This window comes from Panulirus ornatus, chromosome 10 (assembly GCF_036320965.1).
Source record: "Panulirus ornatus isolate Po-2019 chromosome 10, ASM3632096v1, whole genome shotgun sequence".
NCBI classification, from domain to species: domain Eukaryota; kingdom Metazoa; phylum Arthropoda; class Malacostraca; order Decapoda; family Palinuridae; genus Panulirus; species Panulirus ornatus.
This window is the reverse complement of record NC_092233.1, coordinates 35,115,733-35,140,815: the sequence shown is the minus strand read 5'-3', so window position 1 is coordinate 35,140,815 and position 25,083 is coordinate 35,115,733. Positions and strand designations below refer to the sequence as shown.

At 40.4% G+C, this 25,083-nt stretch overlaps 2 protein-coding genes across 5 annotated transcripts in view; one reads left to right on the top strand and one right to left on the bottom strand.

Moving 5' to 3' along the window:
• Positions 1 to 25,083, bottom strand: part of LOC139750902 (uncharacterized) — a 465,731-nt gene that overhangs the window by 364,113 nt on the left and 76,535 nt on the right. For all 4 annotated transcript variants that reach the window (XM_071665783.1, XM_071665785.1, XM_071665781.1 and 1 more), the window contains exon 4: positions 22,783 to 22,884. In XM_071665783.1, coding sequence (XP_071521884.1) covers positions 22,783 to 22,884 — 102 coding nt within the window. The remainder of the gene's footprint in view (positions 1 to 22,782; positions 22,885 to 25,083) is intronic.
• LOC139750706 (uncharacterized) lies at positions 6,801 to 7,826 on the top strand (the record flags this gene model as incomplete). Its single annotated transcript, XM_071665382.1, has 1 exon — positions 6,801 to 7,826. A coding segment is annotated over one exon (762 nt), but the record flags the coding sequence as incomplete, so codon positions are not given.

Sequence of the window (25,083 nt, the reverse complement as noted above, 5' to 3'; positions counted from 1 at the left end):
AATGATTTGGTAAACAGGGAAGAGGTAGTAAAAGCTTTGCAGAAGATGAAAACCGGCAAGGCAACGGGTTTGGATGGTATTGCAGTGGAATTTATTAAAAAAGGGGGTGACTGTATTGTTGATTGGCTGGTAAGGTTATTTAATGCATGTATGATTCATGGTGAAGTGCCGGAGGATTGGCGGAATGCTTGCATAGTGCCATTGTACAAAGGCAAAGGGGATAAGAGTGAGTGCTCAAATTACAGAGGTATAAGTTTGTTGAGTATTCCTGGTAAATTGTATGGGAGGGTATTGATTGAGAGGGTGAAGGCATGTACGGAGCATCAGACTGGAAAAGAGCAGTGTGGTTTCAGAAGTAGTAGAGGATGTGTGGATCAGGTGTTTGCTTTGAAGAATGTATGTGAGAAATATTCAGAAAAGCAAATGGATTTGTATGGAGCATTTATGGATCTGGAGAAGGCATATGATAGAGTTGATAGAGATGCTCTGTGGAAGGTATTAAGAATATATGGTGTGGGAGGCAAGTTGTTAGAAGCAGTGAAAAGTTTTTATCGAGGTTGTAAGGCATGTGTACGTGTAGGAAGAGAGGAAAGTGATTGGTTCTCAGTGAATGTAGGTTTGCGGCAGGGGTGTGTGATGTCTCCATGGTTGTTTAATTTGTTTAGGCATGGGGTTGTTAGGGAGGTGAATGCAAGAGTTTTGGAAAGAGGGGCAAGTATGCAGTCTGTTGTGGATGAGAGAGCTTGGGAACAGATTCAGTTGTTGTTCGCTGATGATACAGCGCTGGTGGCTGATTCATGTGAGAAACTGCAGAAGCTGGTGACTGAGTTTGGTAAAGTGTGTGAAAGAAGAAAGTTAAGAGTAAATGTGAATAAGAGCAAGGTTATTAGGTACAGTAGGGTTGAGGGTCAAGTCAATTGGGAGGTAAGTTTGAATAGAGAAAAACTGGAGGAAGTAAAGTGTTTTAGATATCTGGGAGTGGATTTGGCAGCAGATGGAACCATGGAAGCGGAAGTGAATCATAGGGTGGGGGAGGGGGGCGAAAATTCTGGGAGCCTTGAAGAATGTTTGGAAGTCAAGAACATTATCTTGGAAAGCAAAAATGGGTATGTTTGAAGGAATAGTGGTTCCAACAATGTTGTATGGTTGCAAGGCATGGGCTATAGATAGAGTTGTGCAGAGGAGGATGGATGTGCTGGAAAGATGTTTGAGGACAATATGTGGTGTGAGGTGGTTTGATTGAGTAAGTAATGTGAGGGTAAGAGAGATGTGTGGAAATAAAAAGAGTGTGGTTGAGAGAGCAGAAGAGGGTGTTTTGAAATGGTTTGGTCATATGGAGAGAATGAGTGAGGAAAGATTGACCAAGAGGATATATATGCGTCAGAGGTGGAGGGAACGAGGAGGAGAAGTGGGAGACCAAATTGGAGGTGGAAAGATGGAGTGAAAAAGATTTTGAGTGATCAGGGCCGGAACATGCAGGAGGGTGAAAGGCGTGCAAGGAATAGAGTGAATTGGAACGATGTGGTATACCGGGGTCGACGTGCTGTCAATGGATTGAACCAGGGCATGTGAAGCATCTGGGGTAAACCATGGAATGTTCTGTGAGGCCTGGATGTGGAAAGGAAGCTGTGGTTTCGGTGCATTATTACATGACAGCTAGAGACTGAGTGTGAACGAATGGGGCCTTTGTTGTCTTTTCCTAGCACTACCTCGCACACATGAGGGGGGAGGGGGTTGTTATTCCATGTGTGGCGCGGTGGCGATGGGAATAAATAAAGGCAGACAGTATGAATTATGTACATGTGTATATATGTATATGTCTGTGTGTGTATATATATGTGTACATTGAGATGTATAGGTATGTATATTTGTGTGTGTGGACGTGTATGTATATACATGTGTATGTGGGTGGGTTGGGCCATTCTTTCGTCTGTTTCCTTGCGCTACCTCGCTAACGCGGGAGACAGCGACAAAGCAAAATAAATGAAAATATACGACATGAAGTTTGCAGGAACAACTAGACAAAACTTCTTGACGTTCACTCAGTACAGAAATTTGTGGAAAAATTCTAAAACACACTACTCGAGATTGAAAATAAACAGATTCCACAAATTACAAAGAGAACTTGCAATACTTCAAAATCATCATGGATGAACAGGAGAATAGGACTAATTTACCAAAAGAAGAAAACATAGGAAATTCAAATCAAAGGAAACTGATGAAAATTGCCAGGAATGAATCAAAATCCAAAGAGAGTGTACAAAGGTCATAAGATAGAGTAAATGTGAGGAAGAAAAAAGAATTTCCCTAAACGGTAAGAATAATCCTAAGGAACTCTTCAAATATATAAGACAAAGGAAGACAGTAAAAGAAGGAGTGGACCATTACAAAACAAACATGACACCCTAATTAGGTACTGAAGACAAAGAAATGGCTACCATGTTAAATTATTCCTTGAACTCCATATTCACAACTGAAGAAACATCTTGAATACCGCAACCAATGAAAATGTTTCAAGGATCTGATGAAGAAGAGTTGAAGGTTAGAGAAATAAAGAGCTGTGAAGTACCTAAATACCTGGACCATTTAAAACCTAGCAAATTCAATGGTCCACATAACAGGAGACAGCTGATATACCTCATTACAAAAATATTCAACAAATCTCTATTGGATGGTCAGGTGACAACTGACTGGAAACTAGCATATGTTACTCCTGTGTATAAAAAAGGAGACAAAAAGTGTGCCTCGAACTATATAAAATATTGTCAGGACTTTCACACCTTCTTATACTTCCATCTAAACCTAAACAGACACTTAACTCTCTTTCCACACTATCCTCAATGCATCTAGGATTATCCCCTTCTCCCACCTCACTGGCACAGAATTTAGCAAAGGTCAAGTCAGGTCAGTTGGAGACAACTCAGGCAGTGTAAGTAACGTATTAGCACAGATACAGGTCAACTCTCACGTAACTTTTAGGAACAAGGCTAGCAGGGGCCAGTGTGGGGAGAGTCAGAGTAAGACAGCAAACACAAAACAGATGGAGAACCATCTCTCTCCTGCTGCTGCACACGCAGACATTAACAGTGACAATGCAAACACTCATACCAACAGTAAGAATAAGGCAAATTATGTCCAGAAACTATCTCCAAAGAAATCAAGTTTGATATACACAATCGCCCAGAACATCATTATGAAATGTGATGAACTTATATCCTATGCAGTTACAGAAGAACCGAACATTATTGCAATTTCAGAAATGTGGGTAAACTATGAGAATAAACATTTAACCTATGAAAGATCACTTATATAGGGTGGGTGGCGGAGTTTTGATCTATGTTGATAACAATCTAAGTGCTATAAAGATAAGCAAAGTAAACAGACACACTTATGACTCTCTTTACACTAACATTACCGACAAGTACAAAACTGAACTAAAATTCAGCGTTATTTATAGATCCCCTAAGCAAAAAAAAGACAACAATAAGATACTATACAATGAAATCAAAACAAGTGTAAACAGTAAAGAGGTTATAATTCTAGGAGACCTCAACAGTCCAAACATAAACTGGAACACACTAACAGGGGACCAAGAGAAAATGAGACAAACAGATCTGATTGAAGACGCTTTTCTAGAACAGTTAATTAAAGAACCAACTGTGACACAAACTTAATCAACTTTTGCGAAGTACGTGAGAATCTGTCAAACAGCGATCACAGTTTGATTCAATTAGAGATGAATTTTAATTATGAAGTAAATGACAATAAACTTTTGATCCCACATTACAAGCCAGCAATTTTGAAAACATAAGACATGAAGTTTGCAGTAACAACTAGACAAAACTTCTTGATGTTCACTCAGTACAGAAATTTGTGGAATAATTCTAAAAACACACCACTCAATATTGAAAATAAACAGATTCCACAAATTACAAAGAGAACTTGCAATACTTCAAAATCATCATGGATGAACAGGAGAATAGGGCTAATTTGCCAAAAGAAGGAAACATAAGAAATTCATATCAAAGGAAACTGATGAAAATTGCCAGGAATTAATGAAAATCCAAAGAAAGTGTAAGAAGGTCATAAGATAGTGTAAACGTGAGGAAGAAAAAAGAATTTCCCTAAAAGGTAAGAATAATCCTAAGGAACTCTTCAAATATACAAGACAAAGGAAGACAGTAAAAGAAGTAGACCATTATGAAACAAACATGACACCCTAAGTACTTAAGACAAAGAAATGGCTACTACAAATTATTCCTTTAACTCCATATTCGCAACTGAAGAAACATCATGAATACAGCAACCAATGAAAATGTTTCAAGGATCTGATGAAGAAGAGTTGAAGGTTAGAGAAATAAAGAGCTGTGAAGTACCTAAATACCTAGACCATTTAAAACCTAACAAATTCAACAGTCCACATAACAGGAGACAGCTGATTTACCGAATCACAAAAATATTCAACAAATCTCTATTGGATGGTCAGGTGACAACTGACTGGAAACTAGCATATGTTACTCCTATGTATAAAACAGGAGACAAAAAATGTGCCTTGAACAACCACCCAAATAGCCTGAAGTCAATGTTAGGTAAAATGAAAAAAAATAGTACGATAAAATTTTCACGTTTCAAGATCACAAGATTATATTGGACAACCAACATGATTTCTGCAATAGAAGATCCTGCCTAACAAATTTGCTGTAATTCTTTAATGACATTTATCAGAATTGGTTCGAAAAGTACTGTCTGATGTAGATATTTAGACTTCCAAAAGGCTTTCGATAAAGTACCTCGCAAGAGACCTTTGCATAAACTCAAAGCACATTCAATCAGCGAAGAACTCTGTACATGGATCACAGACTAGCTTACTGGAAGAAAGCAGTATGTAGTAATAAACAGTGAGGCCTCAGATTGGCCAAACTTAATAAGTGGTGTGCCACAGGGGTCAGTCTTAGGCCTAATTATTTTCATAATATACATTAATGACCTGGAACTTGGTCTTATACCTAAGATCTCCAAAATTGCTGATGATACTAAACTAGAAGGTAGAGATGTACACAGGCAGAACTCATTGAAAGATATCTCATCTTACAAGAAGAGTGGTCAGACAGATAGCAAATGAAGTTTAATGTAGATTAGTGTAAAGTTATGCACTTTAAGGATAAGAATATATGTTATAACTACAAACTATTCAGAAACTCTCTAACTACAGCAAATGAAGAAAAGGACCTTGGAGTTGTCATTAGCAACAATCTGAGGTACATTAAACAGTGTCAAGCAACATGTGAAAAAGACAACCAAATTTTAGGTTTCATAGCCAGGAACATAGATTACAAGACACAGAAACAATTCTCACACTTTATAATTCTCTAGTAAGACCACAACAAGAATATACAGTCCAGTTTTGGTTCCCAAACTATAAAAAAGATGAGGAAAAATTAGAGCAAGTACAAAGACACGCAACAAAATTGATCCCACCCCTCAGAAATCTGGCATACGAGGGGAGGCTAAAATGGCTGGATCTCTTTTCCCATAAATAACGTACATAGCACAGTGACTGAATCAAAGTGCTCAAAACTCTGAAAAAGTTCAATAAAGTAAATCAAGAACGTCTTTTTGAAAAAATAGAAAATATGATGACCAGGTCAAACGGAACAAAACTCAAAGCTAAAATATGTAGTATGGACGTGGGGAAAAGCTTCTTTTCCTAAAAGTGTGTTGAGCACTGGAATAAGTTACTGTAAGACATGGTGAATGTTAAGACTATAAATGCCTTCAATAGTTGTTTAAACAAATATTTTACAAATTCATGTATACTCTAAGAAAAACACGAAAAAATAAACTGTATAAACAATGGTGGTAACGGGGATAGTATAGAGCTAGTGTACAGCTGTGGGGAGTTGGTGATAGCTTTAAAAACTGTAGGGATAGCAGAGAGCTAATGTGCAGCTGTGGGGAGTTGGTGATAGCTCTAAAAACTGCTGAGTGGAATTAAATCTTCTTGTCAAGTACAACTCCTTTTTTCTTTTTCTTTTTTTTAACCAGGCAACTCAGTTGTGGGCCAATCAGGCCTCCTGTTGTCTGTCTTTCTCATGTAAACTCATGTAAATCCTATGGTTTCTTCAGCCCTAATGGTTCCATTTACTGACACATCCACTACAAAGTAACCAAAAACACTTTCAAATTTGATTCCCAGTCAAACTCCCACTCAAAACATTCTGTCTCACACTACCAACTCTATCATCAGCTTCTACAGTTTCTCTCAGGAGTGTGCCCTAAAAAATATATCATATAAAAACAATTGATTAACAAACCCTGTACCTCCATCTCCCACAATACTGCCTAGACTGACTTTCCAAGACTGTCATAATCACCTTCCTCACCACCCCTTCCATACAAATATAAACAACCACAGTGACATCACACATTGTTGATGCAAAGCCATGTTATCAAAATAAAAAACCATACTCCCTCCACTCCTCTTACTTTACTCACATGCCTCATTCTATCAATAAGAACTCCTCGGAGCACTTGCTAACTTTCTAATCATTTACCATTTTACTGTACTTGACTACCATTTCCCACATTAACAAGGTAGAGCCAGGAAACATTATCAAAGACCCACCCACTCTCATACACATACATACACATATACACACTTACATATCTTTTTTTTCATACTTAATCACCATTTCCCGCATCAGTGAAGTAGTGTCAGGAAAAAGACGAAGACTGTACCATCCACTCATATATATATATATATATATATATATATATATATATATATATATATATGGTGATTTGAGGAGGATTTGCCGGTTTTTAATAGCCAGGAGGGAGTCCTGTCGCTTTCTGAGGTTCACGAGCACCTCATACGGTCCCCTCCACCAACCTCCCTACCCAAGACGCTCGCCAAGAACGTGTTCGTCTTCCCTGTGCCCAAGACGCTGGAGGAAGATCCTCCTCCTCCTCCGCAGGTGGAAGGCACGCTACCAAGTCGCAGTCAGTCGCTGAAACCTCTTGTGACGAGACAACATGAGGATGTGCTAGACCACCACCTGCGACAGATCCTTCACACACAGCGGCAGCTCGTTGTCACAAGAGGACGCTCAGGCGAGACAGTTAGTGTGAGTAGTTCCAGTGTCCCAGGCTCCCCTGCCCACACTCGTGGCCTTGCTCGACGTTCACCCCATGCCCGCACTCTTTCTGAAGAAGCTACAGTCGTCCAGTCAGTGGGCACCAGTAGTGTTGCTGGAGGAACTGTGGGTGTATCAGGATTGAGCTCAGGCGTATCTACAACAACTACTAGCCTCTCTGGGAGTCTAGCACCTGTACTACCTCCTGGACGTAGGCAACACTCCTCCAGTGACTTGCTGCTCAACCCTGCAAACCCGCCCACAGGCAATGCCACTTCCACGCCGCCAATGCTCAAACCCATATCATCCAAAACTAAAAGAAGTACAGGTGGCCCTGAGGCAGGTTTGGCTAGCACGCCCCTCTGTTTGCCCATCCGCTACCCACACCAGCCAGCCACCTCCTCCCCTCTCATCGATATCACTTGATCATCCAATCAGTGGGTCATGTCTTTGAAAGATTTAGCCCTTTGAATATTGGTACACTTCATATTTGTGATTGATTTAATGATGAAAGTAGCCTCTTTTGTACAATATAAGACTTGGTAGAGCGTTTTATTTATAATTTGCGTTGTGATACATAGAGGCTGTATGTATGGTTTTGATTTAAGCATCATACACATTCAATTAATATGTAAGGTCTAGTGTTAATTTCATGATAAAACAAGGGTACATTTATAAAAATGGTACTTATTTTAAGTAGATATGTTTGGTCTGCAGAAGTTCTACTTATTCTAACACTAGTTTTTGTATGATGACTTGCCCACGAGTCTGTTTCGTGGCTGGCCTTGTAGTCATCATTCATACAACAATGCTCAGATAGCATCCAAAAGCTGTAATTTGCCTGGTTCTTCTGTTGCATGTTATTGCTGTATGCTTTTCTCCATTCAGCCAGTATGGGTGAAGTTCCCACTGTTGCATAACATATCCTTAAAGTGAATTTATATTTTGATAGGTATGCCAAGAGATGCTTAAAGGTACTTAGTGGCATTTTAGACGCCATGCCTTCATCTCACTAGTAGAGAATTGAACACAATGATTTGTTAAGGTTTATGGAGTGGCTCAGTCATTGTGGCAAGCATTCTTCATATGATATAAGTGATATTTTATACAAGTCCTGCCAGTAATTAAATATAGGGTAAGATAAAGGGCCTTATAACTTGCAGTGTTTTATGATTAGATCTGGAGAACAGTTCTTTAGCATTTAAGAGTGGCTACTCATTTTATGATAATGCATTCCACGATTTATGCTGCTTTGTTTGTATTGTGTATGATTTTGTAGAAAACTGGATTCTGAGGTCTAAGGTGGCTTAGTGAAATTGTAATACAACGGTTCAAAATGAAAACTGTTGTTTAATACTGACCATATTAACTTTAGATTTTCCTCAAATTGAATAAGACGGCTCCATGCTAGTTTAGACACCATGCAGTTGTGGTATCTGTCTTAGCCTTTTGAAAATTTATAAAAAGTGTAGTTCCCCTCTGACTTCTTGATCCATATTTACTTATTTACCAGTGAAGCCAATTCCTATAATTATACTAATTGCCCTAAGTTTTTGTCTGTGTCTGGTCATTTAGTTATTTGTCTGTTCTTGAGTGTCTTAAAATGAGTAACTTTTCAATAAACATTATACATTTCCTTTTTTCCATAGCCAGAGGTTGAATCATTATGTGAATTCATTTTTTTCATTCATTTCAAGCTAGAAGTTTCAGTTTTCTAAATTGTTTCTTACATTTTTCATATGTATATATATGTATGTGTGTGTGTGTGTATATGTGCATATGTATGTGTATGTGTGTGTATGTGTATATGTATATATATATATGTATATTATCCCTGGGGATAGGGGTGAAAGAATACTTCCCACGTATTCCTCGCGTGTCGTAGAAAGCGACTAGAGGGGACGGGAGCGGGGGGGCCTGAAATCCTCCCCTCCTTGTATTAACTTTCTAAAATGGGAAACAGAAGAAGGAGTCACGCGGGGAGTGCTCATCCTCCTCGAAGGCTCAGAGTGGGGTGCCTAAATGTGTGTGGATGTAACCAAGATGTGAAAAAAGGAGAGATAGGTAGTATGTTTGAGGAAAGGAACCTGGATGTTTTGGCTCTGAGTGAAACGAAGCTCAAGGGTAAAGGGGAAGAGTGGTTTGGGAATGTCTGGGGAGTAAAGTCAGGGGTTAGTGAGAGGACAAGAGCAAGGGAAGGAGTAGCAATACTCCTGAAACAGGAGTTGTGGGAGTATGTGATAGAGTGTAAGAAAGTAAATTCTCGATTAATATGGGTAAAACTGAAAGTTGATGGAGAGAGGTGGGTGATTATTGGTGCATATGCACCTGGGCATGAGAAGAAAGATCAAGAGAGGCAAGTGTTTTGGGAGCAGCTGAATGAGTGTGTTAGTGGTTTTGATGCACGAGACCGGGTTATAGTGATGGGTGATTTGAATGCAAAGGTGAGTAATGTGGCAGTTGAGGGAATAATTGGTATACATGGGGTGTTCAGTGTTGTAAATGGAAATGGTGAAGAGCTTGTAGATTTATGTGCTGAAAAAGGACTGATGATTGGGAATATCTGGTTTCGAGATATACATAAGTATACTTATGTAAGTAGGAGAGATGGCCAGAGAGCGTTATTGGATTACGTGTTAATTGACAGGCGTGCGAAAGAGAGACTTTTGGATGTAAATGTGCTGAGATGTGCAACTGGAGGGATGTCTGATCATTATCTTGTGGAGGCTAATTTGAAGATTTGTATGGGTTTTCAGAAAAGAAGAGTGAATGTTGGGGTGAAGAGGGTGGTGAGAGTAAGTGAGCTTGAGAAGGAGACCTGTGTGAGGAAGTACCAGGAGAGACTGAGTACAGAATGGAAAAAGGTGAGAACAATGGAAGCAAGGGGAGTGGGGGAGGAATGGGATGTATTTAGGGAATCAGTGATGGATTGCGCAAAAGATGCTTGTGGCATGAGAAGAGTGGGAGGTGGGTTGATTAGAAAGGGTAGTGAGTGGTGGGATGAAGAAGTAAGAGTATTAGTGAAAGAGAAGAGAGAGGCATTTGGACGATTTTTGCAAGGAAAAAATGCAATTGAGTGGGAGATGTATAAAAGAAAGAGACAGGAGGTCAAGAAAAAGGTGCAAGAGGTGAAAAAAAGGGCAAATGAGAGTTGGGGTGAGAGAGTATCATTAAATTTTAGGGAGAATAAAAAGATGTTCTGGAAGGAGGTAAATAAAGTGCGTAAGACAAGGGAGCAAATGGGAACTTCAGTGAAGGGCGCAAATGGGGAGGTGATAACAAGTAGTGGTGATGTGAGAAGGAGATGGAGTGAGTATTTTGAAGGTTTGTTGAATGTGTTTGATGATAGAGTGGCAGATATAGGGTGTTTTGGTCGAGGTGGTGTGCAAAGTGAGAGGGTTAGGGAAAATGATTTGGTAAACAGAGAAGAGGTAGTGAAAGCTTTGCAGAAGATGAAAGCCGGCAAGGCAGCAGGTTTGGATGGTATTGCAGTGGAATTTATTAAAAAAGGGGGTGACTGTATTGTTGACTGGTTGGTAAGGTTATTTAATGTATGTATGACTCATGGTGAGGTGCCTGAGGATTGGCGGAATGCGTGCATAGTGCCATTGTACAAAGGCAAAGGGGATAAGAGTGAGTGCTCAAATTACAGAGGTATAAGTCTGTTGAGTATTCCTGGTAAATTATATGGGAGGGTATTGATTGAGAGGGTGAAGGCATGTACAGAGCATCAGATTGGGGAAGAGCAGTGTGGTTTCAGAAGTGGTAGAGGATGTGTGGATCAGGTGTTTGCTTTGAAGAATGTATGTGAGAAATACTTAGAAAAGCAAATGGATTTGTATGTAGCATTTATGGATCTGGAGAAGGCATATGATAGAGTTGATAGAGATGCTCTGTGGAAGGTATTAAGAATATATGGTGTGGGAGGAAAGTTGTTAGAAGCAGTGAAAAGTTTTTATCGAGGATGTAAGGCATGTGTACGTGTAGGAAGAGAGGAAAGTGATTGGTTCTCAGTGAATGTAGGTTTGCGGCAGGGGTGTGTGATGTCTCCATGGTTGTTTAATTTGTTTATGGATGGGGTTGTTAGGGAGGTAAATGCAAGAGTTTTGGAAAGAGGGGCAAGTATGAAGTCTGTTGGGGATGAGAGAGCTTGGGAAGTGAGTCAGTTGTTGTTCGCTGATGATACAGCGCTGGTGGCTGATTCATGTGAGAAACTGCAGAAGCTGGTGACTGAGTTTGGTAAAGTGTGTGGAAGAAGAAAGTTAAGAGTAAATGTGAATAAGAGCAAGGTTATTAGGTACAGTAGGGTTGAGGGTCAAGTCAATTGGGAGGTGAGTTTGAATGGAGAAAAACTGGAGGAAGTGAAGTGTTTTAGATATCTGGGAGTGGATCTGGCAGCGGATGGAACCATGGAAGCGGAAGTGGATCATAGGGTGGGGGAGGGGGCAACAATCCTGGGAGCCTTGAAGAATGTGTGGAAGTCGAGAACATTATCTCGGAAAGCAAAAATGGGTATGTTTGAAGGAATAGTGGTTCCAACAATGTTGTATGGTTGCGAGGCGTGGGCTATGGATAGAGTTGTGCGCAGGAGGATAGATGTGCTGGAAATGAGATGTTTGAGGACAATGTGTGGTGTGAGGTGGTTTGATCGAGTAAGTAACGTAAGGGTAAGAGAGATGTGTGGAAATAAAAAGAGCGTGGTTGAGAGAGCAGAAGAGGGTGTTTTGAAATGGTTTGGGCACATGGAGAGAATGAGTGAGGAAAGATTGACCAAGAGGATATATGTGTCGGAGGTGGAGGGAACGAGGAGAAGTGGGTGATCAAATTGGAGGTGGAAAGATGGAGTGAAAAAGATTTTGAGTGATCGGGGCCTGAACATGCAGGAGGGTGAAAGGCGGGCAAGGAATAGAGTGAATTGGATCGATGTGGTATACCGGGGTTGACGTGCTGTCAGTGGATTGAATCAGGGCATGTCAAGCGTCTGGGGTAAACCATGGAAAGTTGTGTGAGGCCTGGATGTGGAAAGGGAGCTGTGTTTCGGGCATTACTGCATGACAGCTAGAGACTGAGTGTGAACGAATGGGGCCTTTGTTGTCTTTTCCTAGCGCTACCTCGCACACATGAGGGGGGAGGGGGATGGTGTTCCATGTGTGGCGAGGTGGCGATGGGAATGAATAAAGGCAGACATTGTGAATTGTGTGCATGGGTATATATGTATGTGTCTGTGTGTGTATATATATGTGTACATTGAGATGTATAGGTATGTACATTTGCGTGTGTGGACGTGTATGTATATACATGTGTATGGGGGTGGGTTGGGCCATTTCTTTCATCTGTTTCCTTGCGCTACTTCACAAATGCGGGAGACAGCGACAAAGCAAAATAAATAAATAAAATAAAATATATATATATACACATGTACATAATTCATACTGTCTGCCTTTATTCATTCCCATCGCCATCCCGCCACACATGAAATAACAACCTCCTCCCCTCGCATGTGCGTGAGGTAGCGCTAGGAAAAGACAACAAAGGCCACATTCATTCACAATCAGTCATCCATGACAGCTAGCGACTGAGTGTGAACGAATGTGGCCTTTGTCGTCTTTTCCTAGCGCTACCTTGCACACATGTGGGGGGAGGGGGTTGTTATTTCATGTGTGGCGGGGTGGTGATGGGAATGAATAAAGGCAGACAGTATGAATTATGTACATGTGTGTATATGTATATGTCTGTGTGTGTGTGTGTGTGTGTATATATATATATATGTATACGTTGAGATGTATAGGTATGTATATTTGCGTGTGTGGACGTGTATGTATATACATGTGTATGGGGCGGGTTGGGCCATTCTTTCGTCTGTTTCCTTGCACTACCTTGCTAACGCGGGAGACAGCGACAAAGTAAAATAAATAAAAAAATAAATAACTATATTCATTTCTTTACCTCAAATCCATCAAACATGCAGGCAACCAATACATCAGACTGTACCTTCCAAATCAACTTTAGTTTTTGTGCATCACTTAAATTAACTTTCTTTCTTTCCAAACCACTATCTTTAAGAGCTATGGCTGCTTAGTTCTGTTCATGTTATATATGATAATGCATGAAAGCAAAATATGCACAGTATCAAAAAAATTTTATCAACTGGATTTGGAAAAGATTCTATCACTTGGTTCATCAGCAAAATGGTGGACTGTGTCCAATTCAATATGGACTACTTTCTCTGGACTGGTAGACAGCAACCATTGTTTCTAAAGTCCACTGAATCAAGGTCTGTTGATCTAAGGTTTTACCATACTTACTTCCTGCCCTAAGTGTCCCTGCTATCCCACAGGGTAAGACCAATGTCAAAGTGTAGTGATGCTGTATATGTCTTTATGTGGAGGAGGTAAGACAAATGATCGGTGTTTTGGTGTCTTCACCATGGTAGTTGTATCATGGGGATGAAGAATTTTGAGATATGGGGAGGAATGGGATGTATTTAGGGAAGCAGTGATAGCTTGTGCAAAAGATGCCTATAGCATGAGAAAGGTGGGAGGTGGGCAGATTAGAAAGGGTAGTGAGTGGTGGGAAGAAGTAAGATTGTTAGTGAAAGAGAAGCGAGTTGGGGTAAGAGAGTATCATTAAAATTTAGGGAGCATAAAAAGATGTTCTGGAAGGAGGTAAATAAAGTGTGTAAGACAAGAGAACAAATGGGAACATCAGTGAAGGGGGCTAATGGGGAGGTAATAACAAGTAGTGGTGAAGTGAGGAAATGGAGTTAGTATTTTGAAGATTTGTTGAATGTGTTTGATGATAGAGTAGCAGATACAGGGTACACTGGTCGAGGTGGTGTGCAAAGTGAGAGGGTCAGGGAGAACAGTTTGGTAAACAGAGAAGAGGTAGGGAAAGCTTTGAGAATGATGAAAGCCAGCAAGGAGGCAGCTTTGGATGGTATTACAGTGGAATATATTAAAAAAGGGGGTGATTGTATTGTTGACCTGTTGGTGAGGATAGTCAATGTATGTATGGTTCATGGTGAAGTGCCTGAAGATTGATGGAATGTATGCATAGTGCCACTGTAGAAAGGAAAAGGGGATAAAGGTGAGTGTTCAAATTCCAGAGGTATAAGTTTGTTGAGTATTCCTGGGAAATTATATGAGAGGGTATTGATTGAGAGGGTGTAGGCATGCACAGAGCATCAGACTGGGGAAGAGCAGTGTGGTTTCAGAAGTGGTAAAGGATGTGTGGATCAGGTGTTTCCTTTGAAGAATGTATGTGAGAAATACTTAGAAAAACAAATGGATTTGTATGTGGCATTTATGGAGCTGGAGAAGGCATATGATAGAGTTGATAGAGATGCTCTGTGGAAGATATTAAGAGTATATGGTGTGGGAGTTAAGTTGCTAGAAGCAGGGAAAAGTTTTTATCGAGGGTGTAAGGCATGTGTATGAGTAGAAAGAGAGGAAAGTGACTGATTCCCAGTTAATGTCAGTCTGCGGCAGGGGTGCATGATGTCTCCATGGTTGTTTAATCTGTTTATGGATGGGGTTGTTAGGGAGGTGAATGCAAGGGTTTTGGAAAGAGGGGCAAGTATGCAGTCTGTTGTGGATAAGAGGGCTTGGGGAGTGAGTCAGTTGTTCGCTGATGATACAGCCCTGGTGGCTGATTTGGGTGAGAAACTGCAGAAGCTGGTGACTGACTTTGGTAAAGTGTGTGAAAAAAGAAAGTTGAGAGTAAATGTGAATAAGAGCAAGGTTATTAGGTTCAGTAGGGTGGAGGGACAAGTCAATTGGGAGGTAAGTTTGAATGGAGAAAAACTAGAGGAGGTGAAGTGTTGTAGATATCTGGGAGTGGATTTAGCAGCGAATGGAACCATGGAAGCGGAAGTGAGTCACAGGGTGGGGGAGGGGGCATTGAAGAATGTATGGAAGACGAGAACATCATCTCAGAGAGCAAAAATGGATATGTTTGAAGGAATAGTGGTTCCAACAATGTTATATGGTTGCAAGGCGTGGGCCATAGATATGGTTGTGCAGAGGAGGGTGGATGTGTTGAAAATGAGATGTTTGAGGACAATATGTGGTGTGAGGTGGTTTGATTGAGTAAATAATGAATGAGTAAGAGAGATGTGTGGTAATAAAAAGAGTGTGGGTGAAAGAGCAGAAGTGGGTGTTGTTTGAAAGGGTTTGGTCACATGGAGAGAAAGAGTGAGGAAAGATTGACAAAGAGGATATATGTGTCAGAGGCGAAGGGAATGAGAAGTGGGAGACCAAATTGGAGGTGGAAGGATGGAGTGAAAAAGATTTTGAACGATCAGGGCCTGAACATACAGGAGGGCGAAAGGTGTGCAAGGAACAGAGTGAACTGGAATGGTGTGGTATACCGGGGTCAACATGCTGTCAATGGATTGAACCAGGGTATGTGAAGCGTGTGGGGTAAACCATGGAAAGTTTTGCGGGGCCTGGATGTAGAAAGGGAGCTCTGGTTTCGGTGCATTACACATGACAGCTAGAGACTGAGTGTGAACAAATGTGGCCTTTGTTGTCTTTTCCTAGTGCTATCTCGCACACACACGGGGGGAGAGGGTGGTGCCATTTCATTCGTGGTGGGGTGGCGACGGGAAAGGATGAAGGCAGCAAGTATGAATATGTACATGTGTATATATGTATATGTCTGTGTATGTATATGTATATGTTGAAATGTATAAGTATGTATATGTGCTCGTATGGGTGTGTATGTATATACATGTGTATGCGAGTGAGTTGGGCCATTCTTTTGTCTGTTTCCTTGTGCTACCTCACTAACGCAGAAGACAGCAACAAAGTATAATAAATAAAATATACATATTGTTACATAGTTGCATCATGGGGATGAAGAGTTTTGAGATATGCTAAAACAATGTTTGTTATATTGTCGGGATGCGTTATGTCCAGAGAATACATGACAAAGTGTAACTTATTTTACTTGGGGAGTGTGGTTTCAAATGGGTGTATGTCTGGTGGGTGGCGTTTAAGCCTGAGTTGGGATGTGGTTGTTTAGTCTGGTCATTTCAGTGTTCAGAGGTTATGACTGTGTTGTTTGTTGGGGCTGGGGGATATGTGAGTAAAGCTTGCTGAGAAAGTGTGTGAGGCAGGGGGAGTTGGTGTTTACTTATGATATCTAGCCCCACTCACCCATATATGCACATGTGTACAATTTACAACTACACATTTCTAGTCTCCATTCCCCTTTTAGTGCACACTAAGCAAGTTCTTCTCCATCTTCATTTACAGTGGGGATGCTATACCATTCAATAATCCCTCAACCTTAACTTCATCCAATCCTGCATTCAGATCCCCTTACACCAAGATTGGATCCCTTGCTACAAGCCTGCCAAAGCACTGACTCATATTCTCCCAAAAAACACTCTCTTTGTCTTTACTCTTCCCAGCAACATGTGCAGAGCCACTAAAAAGCACCTGCCTCTCACAGCCTACTTTCATTAACACACATCAATCTTGAATTCACTTCTAACACAGTTTTACAGATTGTTCTTCATGTAAAGTGCCACCACTTAGAACTCTTTCCCTCTCACTAAACCTTGAATTTATCGATGCACATTCCCAAACCAATTTACTTCCTTCCTTGTCATTTCAGTTTCACTTAAAGCCACAGTATCCAAGTTTGCTTTATCACACATAGAACCTACCTTTACTTCCTTTTTGCCAACTTTTAAATAAAATGCCCACGATTATTCTCAAAGATACAGAAGCTATGATGGAATATGAAAAGTGATGTGACTCACCATATAATTTGGTGACAAGTACCTCCTCTTAGAATAATTCATCTGCACTACAATGAGTGATTAGTAATCCCCTTTACTGCTTATACCACAAACTAACACTATAGTAATGCATTTTAGTCTAACCTAGAATTCTAAGACTAACTCCCTTTATCTAATACCAATTCTAACAGTTCAAAATACATTAAAGAACAATTTCTTATATTTACTAGGGTTGTATAGTGGAGGGTGGATGTGTTGGAAATGAAATGTTTGAGGACAATATGAGGTGTGAGGTGGTTTGATCGAGTAAGTAATGAAAGGGTAAGAGAGATGTTTGGTAATAAAAAAGTGTGGTTGAGAAAGCAGAAGAGGGTGTGTTGAGATGGTTTGGACGCATGGAGAAAATGAGCGAGGAAAGATTGACAAAGAGAATATATGTGTCAGGGGTGGAGGGAACAAAGAGAAGTGGGAGACCAAGTTGGAGGTGGAAGGGTGGAGTGAAAAAGATTTTGAGCGATCGGGGCTTGAACATAGAGGAGGGTGAAAGGTGTGCAAGGAATAGAGTAAACTGGAACAATGTGGTATACCAGGGTCAACATGCTGTCAATGGTTTGAACCAGGGCATGCGAAAAATCAGGGGTAAACCATGGAAAGTTTTGTGGGGCCTGGATGTGGAAAGGGAGCTGTGGTTTCATTGCGTTACACATGACAGCTAGAGACCGAGGGTGAATAAATGTAGCCTTTTTGTCTTTTCCTGGCGCGTGCGCAGACATCAGGGGGAGGGATGCTACTGCTGTTGTTTCCTGTGAGGTGGGGTGACGATGGGAATGAATGAAGGCAGCAAGTATGAATATGTACATGCGTATATATTCATATGTCTATGTATGTATATGTACGTATACATCGACATGTATATGTATGCATATGTGCATGTATGGGCATTTACGTATATATATATATATATATATATATATATATATATGTGTATATAAGTGGTTGGGCCATTTTTTATTTGTTTCCTTGCACTACCTTACTGATGAGGGAAACAGCGATTGAGTATAATAATAATAATAATAATAATAATAATAATAATAATAATAATAATAATAATAATAATTTTTATTTTTTTATTATACTTTGTCGCTGTCTCCCGCATTTGCGAGGTAGCGCAAGGAAACAGACGAAAGAAATGGCCCAACCCCCCCCTATACACATGTATATACATACGTCCACACACGCAAATATACATACCTACACAGCTTTCCATGGTTTACCCCAGACGCTTCACATGCCTTGATTCAATCCACTGACAGCACGTCAACCCCGGTATACCACATCGCTCCAATTCACTCTACTCCTTGCCCTCCTTTCACCTTCCTGCATGTTCAGGCCCCGATCACACAAAATCTTTTTCACTCCATCTTTCCACCTCCAATTTGGTCTCCCTCTTCTCCTCGTTCCCTCCACCTCCGACACATATATCCTCTTGGTCAATCTTTCCTCACTCATTCTCTCCATGTGCCCAAACCACTTCAAAACACCCTCTTCTGCTCTCTCAACCACGCTCTTTTTATTTCCACACATCTCTCTTACCCTTACGTTACTCACTCGATCAAACCACCTCACATCACACATTGTCCTCAAACATCTCATTTCCAGCACATCCATCCTCCTGCGCACAACTCTATCCATAGCCCACGCCTCGCAACCATACAACATTGTTGGAACCACTATTCCTTCAAACATACCCATTTTTGCTTTCCGAGATAATGTTCTCGACTTCCACACGTTCTTCAAGGCCCCCAGAATTTTCGCCCCCTCCCCCACCCTATGATTCACTTCCGCTTCCATGGTTCCATCCGCTGCCAGATCCACTCCCAGATATCTAAAACACTTCACTTCCTCCAGTTTTTCTCCATTCAAACTCACCTCCCAATTGACTTGACCCTCATCCCTACTGTACCTAATAACCTTGCTCTTATTCACATTTACTCTTAACTTTCTTCTTCCACACACTTTACCAAACTCAGTCACCAACTTCTGCAGTTTCTCACATGAATCAGCCACCAGCGCTGTATCATCAGCGAACAACAACTGACTCACTTCCCAAGCTCTCTCATCCCCAACAGACTTCATACTTGCCCCTCTTTCCAAAACTCTTGCATTTACCTCCCTAACAACCCCATCCATAAAAAAATTAAACAACCATGGAGACATCACACACCCCTGCCACAAACCTACATTCACTGAGAACCAATCACTTTCCTCTCTTCCTACACGTACACATACCTTACATCCTCGATAAAAACTTTTCACTGCTTCTAACAACTTGCCTCCCACACCATATATTCTTAATACCTTCCACAGAGCATCTCTATCAACTCTATCATATGCCTTCTCCAGATCCATAAATGCTACATACAAATCCATTTGCTTTTCTAAGTATTTCTCACATACATTCTTCAAAGCAAACACCTGATCCACACATCCTCTACCACTTCTGAAACCACACTGCTCTTCCTCAATCTGATGCTCTGTACATGCCTTCACCCTCTCAATCAATACCCTCCCATATAATTTACCAGGAATACTCAACAAACTTATACCTCTGTAATTTGAGCACTCACTCTTATCCCCTTTGCCTTTGTACAATGGCACTATGCACGCATTCCGCCAATCCTCAGGCACCTCACCATGAGTCATACATATATTAAATAACCTTACCAACCAGTCAACAATACAGTCACCCCCTTTTTTAATAAATTCCACTGCAATACCATCCAAACCTGCTGCCTTGCTGGCTTTCATCTTCCGCAAAGCTTTCACTACCTCTACTCTGTTTACTAAATCATTTTCCCTAACCCTCTCACTTTGCACACCACCTCGACCAAAACACCCTATATCTGCCACTCTATCATCAAACACATTCAACAAACCTTCAAAATACTCACTCCATCTCCTTCTCACATCACCACTACTTGTTATCACCTCCCCATTTGCGCCCTTCACTGAAGTTCCCATTTGCTCCCTTGTCTTACGCACTTTATTTACCTCCTTCCAGAACATCTTTTTATTCTCCCTAAAATTTAATGATACTCTCTCACCCCAACTCTCATTTGCCCTTTTTTTCACCTCTTGCACCCTTCTCTTGACCTGTCTCTTTCTTTTATACATCTCCCACTCAATTGCATTTTTTCCCTGCAAAAATCGTCCAAATGCCTCTCTCTTCTCTTTCACTAATACTCTTACTTCTTCATCCCACCACTCACTACCCTTTCTAATCAACCCAACTCCCACTCTTCTCATGCCACAAGCATCTTTTGCGCAATCCATCACTGATTCCCTAAATACATCCCATTCCTCCCCCACTCCCCTTACTTCCATTGTTCTCACCTTTTTCCATTCTGTACTCAGTCTCTCCTGGTACTTCCTCACACAGGTCTCCTTCTCAAGCTCACTTACTCTCACCACCCTCTTCACCCCAACATTCACTCTTCTTTTCTGAAAACCCATACAAATCTTCACCTTGGCCTCCACAAGATAATGATCAGACATCCCTCCAGTTGCACCTCTCAGCACATTAACATCCAAAAGTCTCTTTTTCGCACGCCTGTCAATTAACACGTAATCCAATAACGCTCTCTGGCCATCTCTCCTACTTACATAAGTATACTTATGTATATCTCGCTTTTTAAACCAGGTATTCCCAATCATCAGTCCTTTTTCAGCACATAAATCTACAAGCTCTTCACCATTTCCATTTACAACACTGAACACCCCATGTATACCAATTATTCCCTCAACTGCCACATTACTCACCTTTGCATTCAAATCACCCATCACTATAACCCGGTCTCGTGCATCAAAACCACTAACACACTCATTCAGCTGCTCCCAAAACACTTGCCTCTCATGATCTTTCTTCTCATGCCCAGGTGCATATGCACCAATAATCCCCCACCTCTCTCCATCAACTTTCAGTTTTACCCATATTAATCGAGAATTTACTTTCTTACATTCTATCACATACTCCCACAACTCCTGTTTCAGGAGTATTGCTACTCCTTCTCTTGCTCTTGTCCTCTCACTAACCCCTGACTTTACTCCCCAGACATTCCCAAACCACTCTTCCCCTTTACCCTTGAGCTTCGTTTCACTCAGAGCCAAAACATCCAGGTTCCTTTCCTCAAACATACTACCTATCTCTCCTTTTTTCACATCTTGGTTACATCCACACACATTTAGGCACCCCACTCTGAGCCTTCGAGGAGGATGAGCACTCCCCGCGTGACTCCTTCTTCTGTTTTCCATTTTAGAAAGTTAATACAAGGAGGGGAGGATTTCTGGCCCCCCGCTCCCGTCCCCTCTAGTCGCTTTCTACGACACGCGAGGAATACGTGGGAAGTATTCTTTCACGCCTATCCCCAGGGATAATATACATATATATATACATATACACATACACACATAATAATAATAATAATAATAATAATAATAATAATAATAATAATAATATACTACATTCTCATATGTAGTGTATGATATGGTAGAAGCTACTCATACAAACTAACACTTTCTCTTAAATATGAGTAATGCTGCACAAAAATTAATACAGAAGGACTTAATTTCCTTTAGAAGGATTCTTAGAAAGACTGTTGCCTCTCCAGTAATGAGTACTAGTTGGAAAGAAAGTCTTAAAATGACAGTGACTGGTTTTGTGTATTCCTCGATATAAAATTAAACAATTAATCTATGCATAACTACATAAAACTTTGTAATTTTCACTTCATGAAACAACTTGAGGAAACTCATGACACTGTGACTGTTTTTTCCAAAATTCCTCAGTTTTATCTAAATTTGCATTATCAGTCATATGCTTATATACAAATTCACGAATCATTCTCACTTTTAAATGCAAGTACAGTGTCTATGCAGCAATATACTTATTCTAGGTTAACTCTTCCAGCCATAACTCCTCTTCAAGATCATTTCCCTAACCATAATTTTGTTTTCTGCTGCGCCACATACCATAATCTCAAGCATCTCCACCTCCCTTCCTCTGGGCCCTATATATAATTGTGTCTTGATCCTGTGCACATAAATGAAAATGAGATGGAGATGTTAATATCATATAACATCATACTGCAAACTAAAGAAACTGAAACTTAAAACTAAATTCATAGTTGATCACAGTTCATATACTTAGAAAGAAAAATTGGTCACCCCCAATCCCATACTTCAATTTCAAATGTGTAGTGTATCAAACCAGCAGCTTACAAACTGAAATGGTAGACACATGGAACTAAACAATACTGTCTGTGTGTATGTCCCATGGGAATGCAAGAAGTGGCTGGCAGGCAATGACTTCTTAGAGAAGTGACAAATTACCATGTCATGCACATATGACCCCATGCCACTCTCTTAAGAACCGCCAAGCCATGTTTTTCCCAAGGATGAAAAAAAATCAACTGTTCTTATTTTCAATATGGCATGAAAGAAGAATGGTGACAACAAAATTAAGTGCATTATCACATGGTAGAACTTTAAGAGATGACTGGGATAACATAATTTTCTGATGTAACATATTTTAAATGTTTAAATAGTATTGCATAAAAATGACACCACAACATTTCTAATGAGCAGTTTCTGTTTCATATTTCATACATTGGTAAAGAGATTGAACTCTGATTTTTAAAAAAAACTCTGTTACACCAAGCTAGCAAAAACACTGCATGGGTGCTATCATATATTGGGGAACAACATAACAAGGCTCAAGAGTAAGTTACTTACACTCTCAGTTTTCTTTGTCTTATTCCATATATTTCCATCTCTAATAACAATTACTAAAAGGCAGTGATTTCAAGGATGACATATTGATATTCTTAAAAAAATAAATACCTCTTGAAATGCAACTAAGGCAAGTTCAAAGTCTTTGAGCTTAATTGCTGTGGCCCCAAGTCTCTGCCAAAGAGTAACTTCAGAACTGTCAAGCTGCACAGCCTGAAAAATAAAAAAAATCCTCTGTTACCTGTGCACAAAAGACTTAAAACTATGAAGTACAGCTTTGACAGCAACAAGATTAACTTCTACTCTACACCCTTGACTTCCACTGAGAAACAAAGGGTGTAGACTTCCATTGGGAAACAATCTAACAAGTACAAAAACTCTACAAAAAATTCCATGAACATGATATGAACTTTTCTGCAGTAGTGCCTGTCTGACATAAACCTGAGGTTGAAATATGTTTACTGTTTACAATATCACCAGGTGACCCACTACAATTTGTGTCTTAAAAGATACATATCTATCCATATTATGCAAACCTCTTCACCCATTAAGCAAAGCTGATTCACAGAATCATTGCATACACTTTAGCAGCTTACAAACTAACTAACATGCAAAAATCTATTGAACACTTCTTCACTGCAGTGCAGTTATCAAAAATGAATGTGGTCACCACCTGCTCACATAACAAAATGTATTTTGTGAAATGAGGTATTTTTTTAAAATTTACATCCTCAGGGAAGCAGAAGGATAGCATGAAAAGAGAGGGTACAGCAAAGGCATACAAATACACAAAATACCATCGGTTAAAACGATAAAAAACTAATCTAAGCCAATTGTGATAAGTTACAAGAGGTTATTCATATCCCTTTAATGTAATGCTGAACATGCTACCTATCTGGGACTCCCCAGTTAATGAATCAGAAGGTGTGGATAATCATATATCTGAGAAAATTAAACCAATAAACATATATGAGTGGGTCTTATCGAGACAAAAGGAGAATCGCGACCACTAACAAGTATGAAAGAAAGTACAGAATCTGCTACCTTGCAACAGAGCCATAACTACAACTTTTTTGGCATAATCTAAAGAACTGAGATGGCAAGATGAAACTGCAGAGGATTTGGCTGTAAAGAACAGCAGTGAGCTCCAAAAGTAATCTAGCTGAATAAAAGAGGCAGCACAAATGCCAGTTATGAAAAAAAAAAATGAATTGGGAAACAGAGTGCAAGTAACACAAATCTCGAGACTGAAGTATAGTACATGGAAGATTCTACAACAATGAAAAACAAAAAGAGTAAAAGAGATGAAAGAAGAAGGAGTCATGCGGAGAGTGCTCATCCTCCTCGAAGGCTCAGATTGGGGTGTCTAATTGTGTCTGTGGATGTAGCCAAGATGAGAAAAAAGGAGAGATAGGTAGTATGTTTGAGGAAAGGAACCTGGATGTTTTGGCTCTAAGTGAAATGAAGCTCAAGGGAAAGGGGAAGAGTGGTTTAGTAAAGTCTTGGAAGTAAACTCAAGGGTTAGAGAAGACGAGCAAAGAAAGGAGTAGCACTCCTCCTGACGCAGGAGTTGTGGGAATATATAATAGAGTGTAAGAAAGTAAACTCTAGATTGATATGGGTAAAACTGAAAGTGGATGGAGAGAGATGGGTGATTATTGGTGCCTATGCACCTGGGCATGAGAAGAAAGATCATGAGAGGCAAGTGTTTTGGGAGCAGCTGAGTGAGTGTGTTAGCAGCTTTGATGCTCGAGACCGGGTTATAGTGATGGGTGATTTGAATGCAAAGGTGAGTAACGTGGCAGCTGAGGGTACAATTGGTGCACATGGGGTGTTCAAGTGTTGTAAATGGAAATGGTGAAGAGCTTGCAGATTAGCGTGCTGAAAAAGGACTAGTGATTGGGAATACCTAGTTTAAAAAGAGAGATAAACATAAGTATACGTATGTAGGTAGGAGAGATGGCCAGAGAGCATTATTGGATTACATGTTGATTGACAGGTGCATGAAAGAAAGACTTCTGGGTGTTAATGGGCTGAGAAGGGCAACTAGAGAAATGTCTAATCATTATCTTGTGGAGGTGAAGGTGAAGATTTGTAGAGGCTTTCAAAAAAGAAGAATGTTGGGGTGAAGAGAGTGGTGAGAGTAAGTGAGCGTGGAAAGGAGACATGTGTGAGGAAGTAACAGGAGAGATTGAGTGCAGAATGGAAAGAGGTGAGAGAAAATAACGTAAGGGGAGTGGGGGAGGAATGTGATGTATTTAGGGAAGCAGTGATGGCTTGCGCAAAAGATACCAGTGGCACGAGAAAGGTGGGAGGTGGGCAGATTAGAAAGGGTAGTGAGTGGTGGGATGAAAAAGTAAGATTGTTAATGAAAGAGAAGAGAGAGGCTTTTGGACAATTTTTGCAGGGAAA